The 15,441-nt window shown below is 40.7% G+C and overlaps 1 protein-coding gene across 3 annotated transcripts in view; it reads right to left on the bottom strand.

The window, feature by feature from the left end:
- LOC139746090 (uncharacterized) overlaps positions 1-15,441 on the bottom strand; it is a 91,270-nt gene that overhangs the window by 28,808 nt on the left and 47,021 nt on the right. For all 3 annotated transcript variants that reach the window (XM_071656920.1, XM_071656922.1, XM_071656921.1), the window contains exons 3-5: positions 12,011-12,153; positions 9,265-9,427; positions 6,058-6,235 (exon numbers count right to left, since the gene is read on the bottom strand). In XM_071656920.1, coding sequence (XP_071513021.1) covers positions 6,058-6,235; positions 9,265-9,427; positions 12,011-12,153 — 484 coding nt within the window. The remainder of the gene's footprint in view (positions 1-6,057; positions 6,236-9,264; positions 9,428-12,010; positions 12,154-15,441) is intronic.

Below are 15,441 nucleotides of genomic sequence, written 5' to 3'. Positions count from 1 at the left end.
TCTCTTCCTACTCGTACACATGGCTTACATCCTTGGTAAAAACTTTTCACTGCTTCTAATAACTTACCTCCCACACCTTATACTCTTAATACCTTATACAAAGCATCTCTATCAACTCTATCATATACCTTCTCCAGATCCATAAATGCTACATACAAATCCATCTGCTTTTCTAAGTATTTCTTACACACATTCTTCAAAGCAAACACCTGATCCACACATCCTCTACCACTTCTGAAACCACACTGCTCCTCCCCAATCTGGTGCTCTGTACATGCCTTGATCCTCCTGATCAATATCCTCCCATATAATTTCTCAGGAATACTCAACAAACTTATACCTCTGTAATCAAATTTTAGGGAAAATAAAAAGATATTTTGGAAGGAGGTAAATAAAATGCGTAAGACAAGAGAACAAATGGGAACATCGGTGAAGGGGGCAAATGGGGAGGTAATAACAAGAAATAGTGAAGTGAGAGGGAGATGGAATGAGTATTTTGAAGGTTTGCTGAATGTGTTTGATGATAGGGTGGCATATATAGGGTGTTTTGGTCGAGGTGGTCTGCGAATTGAGTGGGTCAGAGAGAATGCTTTGGTAAACAGAGAAGAGGTAGTGAAAGCTTTGCAGAAGATGAAAGCCAGCAAGGTGGCGAGTTTGGATGGTATTGCTGTGGAATTTATTAAAAAAGAATGGCCCAACCCACCCACATACACATGTATATACATACATGTCCAAACACGCAAATATACATACCTATACATCTAAACGTATACATATATATACACACACAAACATATACATATACATACACATGTACATAATTCATACTGTCTGCCCTTATTCATTCCCATCGCCACCCTGCCACACATGAAATGAAAACCCCCTTCCCCGCATGTGCGCGAGGTAGTGCTAGGAAAAACAATAAAGGCCACTTTCGTTCACACTCAGTCTCTAGCTGTCATGTATAATGCACCAAAACCACAGCTCCCTTTCCACATCCAGGCCCCACAGAACTTTCCATGGTTTACCCCAGATGCTTCACATGCCCTGGTTCAATCCATTGACAATATGTTGACCCCGGTATACCACATCGTTCCAATTCACTCTATTCCTTGCACGCCTTTCACCCTCCTGCATGTTCAGGCCCCAATCACTCAAAATCTTTTTCACTCCATCTTTCCATCTCCAATTTGGTGTCCCAATTCTCCTTGTTACCTCCACCTCTGACACATATATCCTCTTTGTCAATCTTTCCTCACTCATCCTCTCCATGCGACCAAACCATTTCAAAACACCCTCTTCTGCTCTCTCAACCACACTCTTTTTATTACCACATATCTCTCTTACCCTTTCATTACCTATTGATCAAACCACCTCACACCACATATTGTCCTCAAACATCTCATTTCCAGCACATCCACCCTCCTTCGCACAACTCTATCTATAGCCCATGCCTCGCAACCATATAATGTTGTTGGAACCACTATTCCTTCAAACATACCCATTTTTACTTTCCAAGATAACGTTCTCGACTTCCACACATTCTTCAATGCTCCCAGAACTTTCGCCCCCTCCCCCACCCTATGATTCACTTCTGCTTCCATGGTTCCATCCGCTGCCAAATCCACTCCCAGATATCTAAAACACTTCACTTCCTCCAGTTTTTCTCCACTCAAACTTACCTCCCAATTGACTTGTCCCTCAACCCTAGTGTACCTAATAACCTTGCTCTCATTCACATTTACTCTCAGTTTGTTGAATGTGTTTGATGACAGTGGCAGATATAGGGTGTTTTGGTCAGGGTGGTGTTCGAAGTGAGAGGGGTAAGGGAGAATGGTTTGGTGAACATAGAAGAGGTATTGAAAGCTTTGCAGATGATGAAAGCTGGCAAAGTGGCGGGTTTGGATGGCATTGCAGTGGAATTTATTAAAAAAGGGGTTACTGTGTTCCTGATTGGTTAGTAGGGATATTCAGTGCATGTATGGATCATGAAGAAGTGCCTGAGGATTGGTCGAATGCATGCATAGTGCCACTGTACAACAGCAAAGGGGATAAAGGTTCAGATTACAGAGGAATAAGTTTGTTGAGTATTCCTGGGAAATTACTGGGAAATTGATGGAGGGGGTAAAGGCATGTAAAGAGTATCAGACTGGGGAAGAGCAGTGTGGTTTCAGAAGTGGTAGAGGATGTGGTGATCAGGTGTATGCTCTGAAGAATGTATGTGAGAAATACTTAGAAAAAGAGATGGATTTGTATGAAGCATTTATGGATATGGAGAAAGCATACAATAGGGTTGATAGAGATGCTTTGTGGAAGGTTTCAAGAGTGTATGGTGTGGGAGGTAAGTTGCTAGAAGCACTGAAAAGTTTTTACCAAGGATGTAAGCCATGTGTACGAGTAGGAAGAGAGGAAAGTAACTGGTTTCCAATGAACCGGTTTGCGGCAGGGGTGCTTGATGTCTCCATGGTTGTTAAATTTGTTTATGGATGAAGTTGTTAGGGAGGTGAATGCAAGAGTTTTGGAGAAAGGGGCAAGTATGCAGTCTGTTGTGGATGAGAGGCCTTGGGAAGTGGGTCAGTTGTTGTTCGCTGATGATACAGTGCTGGTGGCTGACTCGGATGAGAAACTGCAGAAGTTGGTGACTGAGTTTGGTAAAGTGTGTGAAAGAAGAAAGTTGAGAGTAAATGTGAATAAGAGCAAGGTTATAATTTAGGTTCAGTAAGGTTGAGGGACAAGTTAACTGGGAGGTAAGTTCGAATGAAGAAAAACTGGACGAAGTGAAGTGTTTAGATATCTGGGAGTGGATTTGGCAGCGGATGGAACCATGGAAGCGGAAGTGAGTCACAGGGTGGAGGAGGGGGCGAAGGTTCTGGGAGCATTGAAAAATGTGTGGAAGATGAGAACATTATCTTGGAGAGCAAAAATGGGTATGTTTGAAGGAATAGTGGTTCCAACAATGTTGTATGGTTGCGAGGCATGGGCTATAATTAGGGTCATGTGGAGGAGGGTGGATGTGTTGGAAATGAAATGTCTGAGGACAATATGAGGTGTGAGGTGGTTTGATCAAGTAAGTAATGAAAGGGTAAGAGAGATGTGTGGTAATAAAAAGAGTGTGGTAAAGAAAGCAGAAGAGGGTGTTTTGAAATGGTTTGGTCACATGGAGAGAATGAGGAAAGATTGATAAAAAGGACATATGTGTCAGAGGTGGAGGGAACAAGGAGAAGCAGGAAACCAAATTGGAGGTGGAAGGATGGAGTAAAAAAGATTTTGAGCAACCAGGGCCTAAACATACAGGAGGGTGAAAGGTGTGCAAGGAATAAGAGTGAATTGGAATGATGTGGTATACCGTGGTCAATGTGCTGTCAATGGGTTGAACCAGAGCATGTGAAGCATCTGGGGTAAACCATGGGAAGGTCTGTGGGGCCTGGATGTGGAAAGGGAGCTATGGTTTCGGTGCATTACACATGACAGCTTGAGACTGAGTGTGAACAAATGTGGCCACTGAAAAGGGAGGTATATTACCGGTGCTACCTGCCAGGTATCAGGAGGGTTAGTGTTCGCAGTGTAGTAAGCCAGCACTGTAGTGGCTGTCAAGCTGCACTCCATTCACCCAAGAACCTTTCTTTTCTTTCTGCCTCACCCACACATAGACTGCTGGCATTCTGTCCACAAACATACAATCTCTTCTTGTCACACATAACAATTGACAACACTTAAATCACACAGCCTATTCTTTGTAACTGTAGATTTTCCTGTAAGAGCTATGTGCTAGCCCTGCCTTTTGGCAAAATGATAGAAGCAACAGATAGAAGTAGCTGGTAGGAATAACAGACAGGAGCATTAAGTAGAAACATCAAGTATAATGTGTCATAAGGAACATTTGGTGGGAGCATTAGGCAGAGGTAGTGGTTAAAACATTAGGCAGGAATATTAAGTAGATGCATTAGGGATAATTAGCTGGCAATAACATAGAGTAGGAGTCTCCGAAAACTGTGCTAATGTTGCCCTCTGCCAGTGGCCTGTTAAGGGTGAGGCACTAGAAGCTATGAAGCTGCACTGGAGTTCACCAGTTAAGGAGACTCTTTTGCTGAGGCCAGTCTCTTGAAGGGAATGGGGTTTAAATATATATGAAGGTCTTAAGAGTATATGGTGTGGGAGGTAAGCTGCTAGAAGCAGTGAAAAGTTTCCATCAGGGATGTAAGGCATGTGTATGAGTAGGAAGAGAAGAGAGTGATTGGTTCCCAGTGAAGGTTGGTCTGAAGCAAGGGTGTGTTATGTTACCATGGTTGTTTAATCTGTTCATGGATGGGGTGGTGGGGGAGGTAAATGCAAGAGTTTTGAAGAGGGGAGTGAGTAAGCAGTCTCTTGGGGACGAGAGGGACTGGGAAGTGACTCAATAGCTGTTTGGCGATAATACAGCACTGGTGGCTGATTCAAGTGAGAAACTGCAGAAGTTGTTGACTAAATTTGGAAAAGTGTGTGAAAGGAGAAAGTTGAGAGTAAATGTAAATAAAAGCAAGGTAATTGGGGTAGCAGGGTTGGGGGACAAGTTAGTGGGGGTGTAATGTTGAACAAAGAAAAATTGGAGGAAGTGAAGTGCTTTAGATTTCTGGGAGTGGACTTGGGAGCGAATGGAAACATGGAAGTGCAAGTGAGAAATACGGTGAGGGAGGAGGCAAAGGTTCTGGGAGTGAAGACTGTGTGGAAAGAGAGAATGTTATCTCTGAGAGCAAGAATGGGTAAGTTTAAAGGAATAGTAGTTCCCACAATATCATATGTTTGCAAGACACAGGCTATGGATACAGTTGTGTAGAGGAGGGTAGATGTGTTGGAAATGAAATGTTTGAGAACAGTATGTGGTGTGAGGGGGTTTGATAGAGTAGGTAATGAAAGGGTAAGAGGGATGTGAGGTTATAAGAAGAATGTGGTTGAGAGAGCAAAAGAGGGTGTGTTGAAATGGTTTGGACATATGGAAAGAATGAGTGATGAAAGGTTGACAAAGAGGATATATGTGTCAGAGGTAGAGGGAACAAGAAAAAGCAGAGCATATTGGAGGTGGAAGGATGGAGTGGTAACGATTTTGAAATTGGGGACTGAACATGCAGGAGGGTGAAAGGTGTGCATGAAATAAAGTGAAATGGAACAATGTGGCATACTGTGGTCAACGTGCTGTCAATGGACTGAACCAAAGCATGTGAAATGTCTGGGGTAAACCATGGAAAGGTTTGAGGGGCCTGGATGTACATCAGGAGCTGTGGTTGTGGTGCTTTACACACAGCAACCAGAGAATGAGTATGAAGGGTTGTGGCTTTTTTTGTCTTTCCTGGCACTACTTTGCTGATGCAGGAGGCGGCAATGCTGTTTCCTGTGGGGTGGGGTGGCACCAGGAAAGGATGAAGGCAAGCAAGTACGAACATTGTTATATATATTCAACTATTCTGAGACCAATTTCTATGAAAGAGTTCTGGTATATGTAGTACCTTTGTAAAGGTTCCTGCAGCCCAAGCCTACCCTACTTCCAGTAGCAGGGAATTTTACACTCTTCTGGAGTTATAACTTCTTTGACAAGACTGTGCTCCCAATGATACAGCCTCGCTAAAGGTGACTTTTCACTCACAGTGTAACCTTGTGAAGGTGGACTCTGCTTAAACAACAGCTTAGCCATTTCTCTCAATTTTTTCTTACTTTACTAAAACAGCCAGCAACCTGGGAGGGGAAAGAAGAGGGAATACATGTAGGAGAGAACCAAGGAAGGTGTAATCGGGATAGAGAATTCAAGAAAAATGTGGTTGCATAAGGAAGCCTAAGACTTTTCTGCAGTGGTTATCCTCTTAGCTAAAACTTTCTAGGGCGAATGAGGCATCAGAAATATAACTACACAGATAAAAAGATATAACCAATTCTAAACGCCTTCTAACTGCACTTTTACATATTTCATATGTTTGGTAATCAAAAATATCAAATTTGCTGACACTCACTCATATGTGAGACACTCACACTAATTCTTAAGAAAATAGTTCTTACCTTTGGTAAATATGGGCAAAATCATTCACTTACTATGGGATTGAATATTTCTGGAACATTCTCTTTCCCCAAGAAGACAAGAGAAAGAGAATAGATGATATATGGCGTCCAAAATAATATGAATATGGACATCACAATGCAGAGTGTCTCTGTGATGCGTTTCTGTTGTATGAGAGAATTTCGTACACTTACATCAGCAAAGTCTCTCATCCTGTAAAGATTCATAAGCATTATGTTCTTCATAAACAATAAAAGCAAAATGATATTCAGGCTCAGAGTTGGTTAATAAAAAAAATTTCAGTCAAACCACCCTACTAGCAAGCATTTCTAAAATGATGATCGTTACTATAATGGAAATACTGATCTTTAGAATAGGCCCTTGGGTATGTGCATCTCCTTTTTTCATATTACATTTGCTGTTTGTAATATTATCATAAACAGATTCTTGAACAGTTAAGAATTGGTAGAGTAATGCTTTCACCAGTGTTTGAGTCTTTTCATTACCAAATAACAATTTTTTCTTTTCATCACCAAATAACAATTTTCTTTGTCATTACTGGACTCCACCTGCAAGCAAGTATGCTGCATGTGAAAAAATCTTTGGTGAAGTTGTTCCATCATCATTGTAGGATGGAACTTTTCACTGATAAGGAGCGCATCCTTCAGGCTACAGTTGCCCCATAAAAGTGGTCCTAGGTTATCTAATACCCTCAATTACTTGTTTTAATCATTGTAATATTTTTCACAAAAAGCTCATATATACATAAAGTGTGAGTATGAATTAATTTCTTTTCCTTTTTCATCACTGGAAAGGAGGCTACTGTATTTGAAAAAGTTTAGCGGGAATTTACGTATACAAAGTACAATACAAGGCGGAGGGTTTGGATGGTATTGCTGTGGAATTCATTAAAAAAGGGGATGACTGTGTTATTGAGTGGTTGGTGAGGATATTCAATGTATGTATGGTTCATGGTGAAGTGCCTGAGGATTGGCGGAATGCATGCATAGTGCCATTGTACAAAGGCAAAGGGGATAAAGGTGAATGTTCAAATTACAGAGGTATAAGTTTGTTGAGTATTCCTGGGAAATTATATGGGAGGGTTTGATTGACAGGGTCAAGGAATGTACAGAGCATCAGATTGGGAAAGGGCTGTTGAAAGAATGGCCCAACCCACCCACATACACATGTATATACATAAATGCCCCCACACGCACACATACATACGTATACATTTCAACATATACATAAACATACATACACAGACATACGTATATACACATATACATATTCATACTTGCTGCCTTCATCCATTCCCGCCGCCTCCCCGCCACATATGAAATGGCATCTCCCTTCCCCTGTGTGTGCACAAGGCAGCACTACAAAAAGACAACAAAGGCCACATTCGTTCGCACTCAGTCTCTAGCTGTCATGTATAAAGCACCGAAACCACAGCTTCCTTTCCACATCCAGGCCCTATAAAACTTTCCATGGTTTACCCCAAACACTTCACATGCCCTGGTTCAATCCATTAATAACACGTTGACCCCGGTATACCACATAGTTTCAATTCACTCTATTCCTTGCATGCCTTTCACCTTACTGTATGTTCAGGCCCCGATCACTCAAAATCTTTTTCACTCCATCCTTCCACCTCCAATTTGGTCTCCCAATTCTCCTCGTTCCCTCCACCTCTGACACATATATCCTCTTTGTCAATCTTTCCTCACTCATTCTCTCCATGTGACCAAACCATTTCAATACATCCTCTTCTGCTCTCTCAACCACACTCTTTTTATTACCACACATCTCTCTTACCCTTTCATTACTTACTTGATCAAACCACTTTACACCACATACTGTCCTCGAACATCTTATTTCCATCACATTCAAACTTACCTCCCAATTTACTTGTCCCTCAACCTTACTGAACCTAATAACCTTGCTCTTATTCACATTTACTCTCAGCTTTCTTTTTTCACACACTTTACCAAACTCAGTCATCAACTTCTGCAGTTTCTCACCCGAATCAGCAACCAGCGATGTATCATCAGTGAACAACAACTGACTCACTTCCTAAGCCATCTCATCCACAACAGACTGCATACTTGCCCCTCTCTCCAAAACTCTTGCATTCACCTCCCTAACAACCTCATCCATAAACAAATTAAACAACCATGGAGACGTCACGCACCCCTGCTGCAAACCGACATTCACTGGGAATCAATCACTTTTCTCTCATCCTACTCGTACATGTGCCTTACATTCTTGATAAAAACTTTTCACTGCTTCTAGCAACTTACCTCCTACACTGTATACTCTTAATACCTTCCACAAAGCATCTCTATCAACTCTATCATATGCCTTCTCCAGATCCATAAATGCTACATACAAATCCATCTGTTTTTCTAAGTACTTCTCACATACATTCTTCAAAGCAAACACTTGATCCACACATCCTCTACCACTTCTGAAACCACACTGCTCTTCCCAATCTGATGTTAGGTACATGGCTTAACCCTCTCAATCAATACCCTCCCATACAATTCCCCAGGAATACTCAACAAGATTATACCTCTGTAATTTGAACACTCACCTTTGTCCCCTTTGCCTTTGTACAATGGCACTATGCATGCATTCTGCCAATCTTCAGGCACTTCACCATGAAGCATACATACATTAAATATCCTCACCAACTAGTCAACAACACAGTCACCCCCTTTTTTTAATAAATTCCACAGCAATAACATCCAAACCTGCTGCCTTGCCGGCTTTCATCTTCTGCAAACCTTTCACTACCTCTTCTCTGTTTAACAAATCATTCTCCTTGACCCTCTCACTTTGAACACCACCTCAACCAAAACACCCTATATCTGCCACTCTATCATCACACACATTCAACAAACCTTCAAAATACTCACTCCATTTCCCTCTCATGTCACCACTACTTGTTATTGCCTCCCCATTTGCCCCCTTCACTGATGTTTCCATTTGTTCTCTTGTCTTAAGGACTTTATATATGCACTTTACTATATCAATAATAACAACAACAACAACAATAATAATTATAATGATGACAATAATAATAATAATAATAATAATAATAATAATAATAATAATAATAATAATATTGGAGACAAGATTCACATTCACTGGAGATGTTCAAGATATCAATAAGAAAGTTACAGAATGTTTAGTGATAATGTGTGGCCCAGACATACATTGAGTTACATGACACTAACCTATTGAGGTGGTCTTTAACTTCTTTGAAGATGCAGAAGTAACAGTAGCTCATAACAATGATAGGAATGACCAAGTTGACCAAGGTGTTAATACCAGCATGAACAAACTGCATTGTCTTCTTGGGGGGACAAGGCCCACATTGTGAGGCTCCTCTCTTGTATGCTGTCAAAGTTTAAAAGCATGACACATCATGAAGAAAGTCTTTAATCCAATAATCACAAAAATCAAAGGATATTTTTCTAAATATGGAATGATGAGTTTGAAAATTACATTATGGTATTCATCAAGATATGAAGCAAGTTACTGAGAAATATCATTCTGCATATTACAGGGGTAATAAGATTGTATGAGCAGAAAGGCATGGGAGCCAGATCCTTCTTCACGATCTCCTAACTTTTATCATGAATAAGTGAGTCTAAAGGAACATAACTGTCATGCAAGGGCTCATTACTTTATGTAATGCTAATAAAAGTATCTCAGCTAAGCACTCGGAGTTGCACTCATATCTGCATCTAAAATTCTAATTTTAATAATTATTATGAGTAATAGATGAAAATTACATGGGACATCTTCAGTACAGGACCAGGCAATCTGAGGATTCTGGGTTACAAAGACACACATATGTAATTATTCTGTGGAATTTGGGTTCAAAGGAAACATGTGTAAACTCTAACATGTATCATAAGCATACACACAAAAAAGAAATCAAAGCCTAAACAGCATTAGTCATATAGTCTAAGGGATGTAAGACATCCACTGAATCACATTCATACAACAATGAAACACTACAAAATTTATATATACAAAGAGATGATTGATCCGAACTTTGGACATTTCTTTGAGAGATGTAGGGATACAGCAACCAGAGAATATAATATGAAATTAAGAAACTTGTAAATGAGGGCATAAAGAAATATTTTCATAGCATAAAAGAGATGGATGAATGGAACAGAGAGTCTGACTGTGGACACAGTAAATGCAGACATTACATCTACATTTAATAGGATATATGATATGGGGCCCAATGAGTGTAAAACTCCCTCCCTGTACAGCACAAACAGGTAATTACAAATAGCTAATTCATCAAAAACACAAAATTCAATAGAAACTCTCAATGATTTCATGAGAAGTAATGAAATCAACAAAAGTAACCGGAGGGTTAAAGGATAAGAAAATGTAAATGATAATACAATTCACTGGAAAGAAACAGCCAAATCCCTTTAAACACTTGCATATTGAATGAGAGAATCATATTCCTATCAAAAACACTTATATATATATTTCTTTCTTTCTTTCATACTATTCACCATTTCCCACATTAGCGAGGTAGCGTTAAGAACAGAGGACTGGACCTTTGAGGGAATATCCTCACCTGGCCCCCTTCTCTGTTCCTTCTTTTGGAAAATAAAAAAAAAAAAACGAGAGGGGAGGATTTCCAGCCCCCCACTCCCTTCCCTTATGTACATGTGTATATACACATGTACATAATTCATACTTTCTGCCTTTATTTATTCCCATCACCACCTCGCCACACATGGAATAACAACCCTAGTGAGTCAGTTGTTGTTTGCTGATGATACAGCGCTGGTGGCTGATTCATGTGAGAAACTGCAGAAGCTGGTGACTGAGTTTGGTAAAGTGTGTGAAAGAAGAAAGTTAAGAGGAAATGTGAATAAGAGCAAGGTTATTAAGTACAGTAGGGTTGAGGGTCAAGTCAATTGGGAGATAAGTTTGAATGGAGAAAAACTGGAGGAAGTAAAGTGTTTTAGATATCTGGGAGTGGATCTGGCAGCGGATGGAACCATGGAAGCGGAAATGAATCATAGGGTGGGGGAGGGGGCGAAAATCCTGGGAGCCTTGAAGAATGTGTGGAAGTCGAGAACATTATCTCGGAAAGCAAAAATGGGTATGTTTGAAGGAATAGTGGTTCCAACAATGTTGTATGGTTGCGAGGCGTGGGCTATGGATAGAGTTGTGCGCAGGAGGGTGGATGTGCTGGAAATGAGATGTTTGAGGACAATGTGTGGTGTGAGGTGGTTTGATCGAGTAAGTAACGTAAGGGTAAGAGAGATGTGTGGAAATAAAAAGAGCGTGGTTGAGAGAGCAGAAGAGGGTGTTTTGAAATGGTTTGGGCACATGGAGAGAATGAGTGAGAAAAGATTGACCAAGAGGATATATGTGCCAGAGGTGGAGGGAACGAGGAGAAGTGGGAGACCAAATTGGAGGTGGAAAGATGGAGTGAAAAAGATTTTGTGTGATCGGGGCCTGAACATGCAGGAGGGTGAAAGGAGGGCAAGGAATAGAGTGAATTGGATCGATGTGGTATACCGGGGTTGACGTGCTGTCAGTGGATTGAATCAGGGCATGTGAAGCGTCTGGGGTAAACCATGGAAAGCTGCGTAGGTATGTATATTTGCGTGTGTGGACGTATGTGTATACATGTGTATAGGGGTGGGTTGGGCCATTTCTTTCGTCTGTTTCCTAGCGCTACCTCGCAAACGCGGGAGACAGCGGCAAAAAAAAAATATATATATATATATATATAAATATATATATATATATATATATACACATGTAAATATACATACTCACTTGCCATCATCCATTCCCGGCACCAATCTGCCCCACAGGAAACAGGTGCTCAGAACTAATACTAAAATGCATTTACAGGAAAACTATAAATCAAAACAAATACATGCATACACAGCCAAGAGTTCTGTATTTCGCAACAGATCAAAATCTCACTTGATGTGGTCCAGCCAATGATGGGGGTTGGTGTGAGATTGAAGAAGATGGTCCATGTCCAGGCAGCCACTATCATCATAACAATCTTTGCAGGTGTTACTGACTGCGAGAAAGGACGAGTGATGGAGATGTACTTATGGATGCTGTTGGAGAAAAAAAAATTCTTCTTACTCTAAGATCAACAATATTTAGTTAAAGGCTGGATAATGTTGACATTAATGTTAACAGAAACTGCATATATCAATTTTTTGTATATCTTGTTTTCATGAAAATATGATAAGTAAAAATCTTAGATGTAAAGACAAAGAAAAGCTATCTACCAAATGTAATTTCATAAAATTTCTAATTTCTATGGGGAATATTTTCACATCCATAATCATCCACCAGTTCTTACAAAATTTAGATTGCTGACAATCCACAGTTCTCAAAGCAGGGTTTTGAAGAGGGACAGACAGTAAGATATGAATAACTTATCATTTTCATGCATCATGTTCTCATCTTGAGACAGCATACAGTACAGTGTCCGAAAATGCCTTCTTTGCCTCCCATTTATTTTCAAAGGCTATACAAGGCTAAAATTCACTATGAGTACAAGCATATAAGACTCTTAGGGGGAAATCAATGTATATCTGGTTACTGAGACTGGTGTTTCTAGTGGTGTAAGCACCAGCATTCCACCTCAGTGTGTCTTAGGCTATCTCTTGGGAAGGATGTTTTTCTTTGCTCTTCCTGGCTGCCACTTTATTTTGGAAATATCTCTTCTGGGCTCTGCATTTTTTCAAGATGGTTGGCTCTTGCCTTTCTAAGGAGAAGAAAGCCTGTAATCTTACCTGGAAACAAAATACTGTAGGCACACATGAGATTTTTAGGCGCACTTGGCATTTAGATTGCATGATCAGACAACTGCTTCTTGCAATGCCTCAACAGTGCCTTGCCTCATTCAGGAGATCAAGACCCTATGGACCAAGAATACTTTAGGAACCTTGCCCATTCCATTCCTAGACATCTGCAGATAGTAATCAAAGCCTAAGGAGAGATGACAAAGTTCTTAAATGTAAGTGTGATATCACTTCTGAAAATACATGAGTGAGGGGCAGACAAGGCTTTTTGCTGATGCTGTATACTACATATCAATATGAAACCTTGAAAGCCAATATCAATCATCCTCTACCTTAACAAAGACCAACGAGCTGTGGCTCACTGTAGCAGCAGCAACCTACTCTACATCCTATCACCAGAAAACCAATCAACACTATTAGCACCAACCCACCTTACACCCTAGCAGCACTAACCCATCCTACATCCTACCAGCACCCATCCTACACTCCATCAACACTGACCATTCTTACATCCTATCAGCATCGATACTCCTACACCCTATTGGCACCAACTCACCCTACACCCTATTGGTATCTGCCCACCCTGCATCCTATTAACACAAACCTATCCTACATCTTCTCAACAAATCCTACATCCTATGAACATAAACTACTTAACTCATTACCAACACTAACCAATCCTATATCATATCTAAACTAATCCACCCTATGCTCTGTAAGCAATAATCCACTCCAGCTTCTCTGTGTATTGCTGGCAATAGACATTCTCCTTGTGTGTGTAGTTACAGAAGAGGTCCTTTTCTAAGCATTAAGTTCCTTCTCACTTGTAGGTACAGGAGAAGTCCTCTCCAGTGTACTAAAGAGGTTTTCTTCATGTACAGATACAAAGGACGTCCTCTTCTGTGTGTAGCTAACAAAGTCTTTATCTAAGTGCAATACCTCATGTCCCTTCTGTCTATCTTAGGTTGTATATGTCTGGAGGCAACAATGGCTAACCTATGGGCTCAGACCTGCCCATCAACAAAACACTCCAGGCCTGATGTTGACAGTAAGTCAGAAAACTCCTGCTATCTGCCTTGTTTGGATCTGTAGCACAGATATCAAATTTGGTTTGGGAGCTGAGCTCCCTTCCCTGGCAAAGGCATTTGAAAGTCACATTCAAGCAAGTAACTCTGATATATTCCATTTCTCCATGACATAAGTGTTGCCATATGATTAATTTCTACTTGTGTTCCTGATCCAAGGCAGGATATATATTCTTAAACCAAATCATGTCAAATGTTTTGCAGCTTCCAGAACTCTGAATCCAAACTTTTGTACACACCCTCAGCAATAAAAGGGGATTTTTCTTTGACCAAAAACTACATACTGTTGATCATGATGCAGACCTTTTTTTATTGTGACTAAATGCATTTGTGTATCATTCTTCATATAAAGTGAAAAAAGTGTTAGAACTTCCTTCTCATTGGCATGTACAGTTGCAGATGATGTTTACAGAAGATATCTTAAATTGCCACTTCCTGTAACAGATTCCTTAGGTAAACTTCAAGATAACTTCTGCCAAAAGACTGAAGCATTATTAATACCTTCTGGATAACTTTAAGCCACAAGCTGACATTTTCAGTCAGGTATGAATGTATGTGTTTAGGGGAAACTAAAGTCTTCTGTTTTTCTGTTCTTTTGTCTTAGCACTGATATCATTAAGTAAAGTAACATTTCCTACAAAAGAACATGACCAACCTTCCTGCCCTCCAGTATTAGGGAGCACCTCTGTTACTTTCCTCCCTTACATCAAATATCAACCATCTTACACTCTGTGTTGCTTTCATGAAGCATGGCTTCCATCCTGCGAAATCTTGGAGCATGACAGAACGACCCTTGAGCACAGTGGAACGACCCTTGAGCACAGTGGAACGACCCTTGAGCCTATGGGACGACCCTTAGGCCCCAGGGTCAAAATAAAAGGAGTCAAGCTGCCGGGCATATATAAACAGCAGTCGCACATACCCCACAGAAGAAGACAGTGGGACAGAAGTGAACAAAAAAAGTAGTCTGTACGGGTCACAACTTATCAAACTATGCAGAACAGTGGAAGAAGGCAACAAGCAATGCGCAGAAGGCTATAAAAAAAATCTATATTCCATGTATGGCAGATAGGAGCAGTTATGGACGGGATCTTCTGTAGGTTACAATACCTTTCATTCCAAATCAAAATGGTAAGGAAACTGATCAGGAACTCATCGTTTGCTGTACAAATGGTGTTTATCAGGTATGCATCACCTGGGGGGGAGGCTATGAATACCAGAGCCACATCCTAGGAGGCTATGAATACCACAGCCACATCCTAGGAGGCTATGAATACCACAGCCACATCCTAGGAGGCTATGAATACCACAGCCACATCCTAGGAGGCTGTGAATACCAGAGCCACATCCTAGGAGGCTATGAATACCACAGCCACATCCTAGGAGGCTATGAATACCACAGCCACATCCTAGGAGGCTACGAATACTACAGCCACATCCTAGGAGGCTATGAATACCAGAGCCACATCCAAGGAGGCTATGAATACCAGAGCCACATCCTAGGAGG

Source organism: Panulirus ornatus, chromosome 64, assembly GCF_036320965.1.
Source record: "Panulirus ornatus isolate Po-2019 chromosome 64, ASM3632096v1, whole genome shotgun sequence".
Classification (NCBI taxonomy): domain Eukaryota; kingdom Metazoa; phylum Arthropoda; class Malacostraca; order Decapoda; family Palinuridae; genus Panulirus; species Panulirus ornatus.
This window is presented reverse-complemented; position numbering and strand designations above follow the sequence as displayed.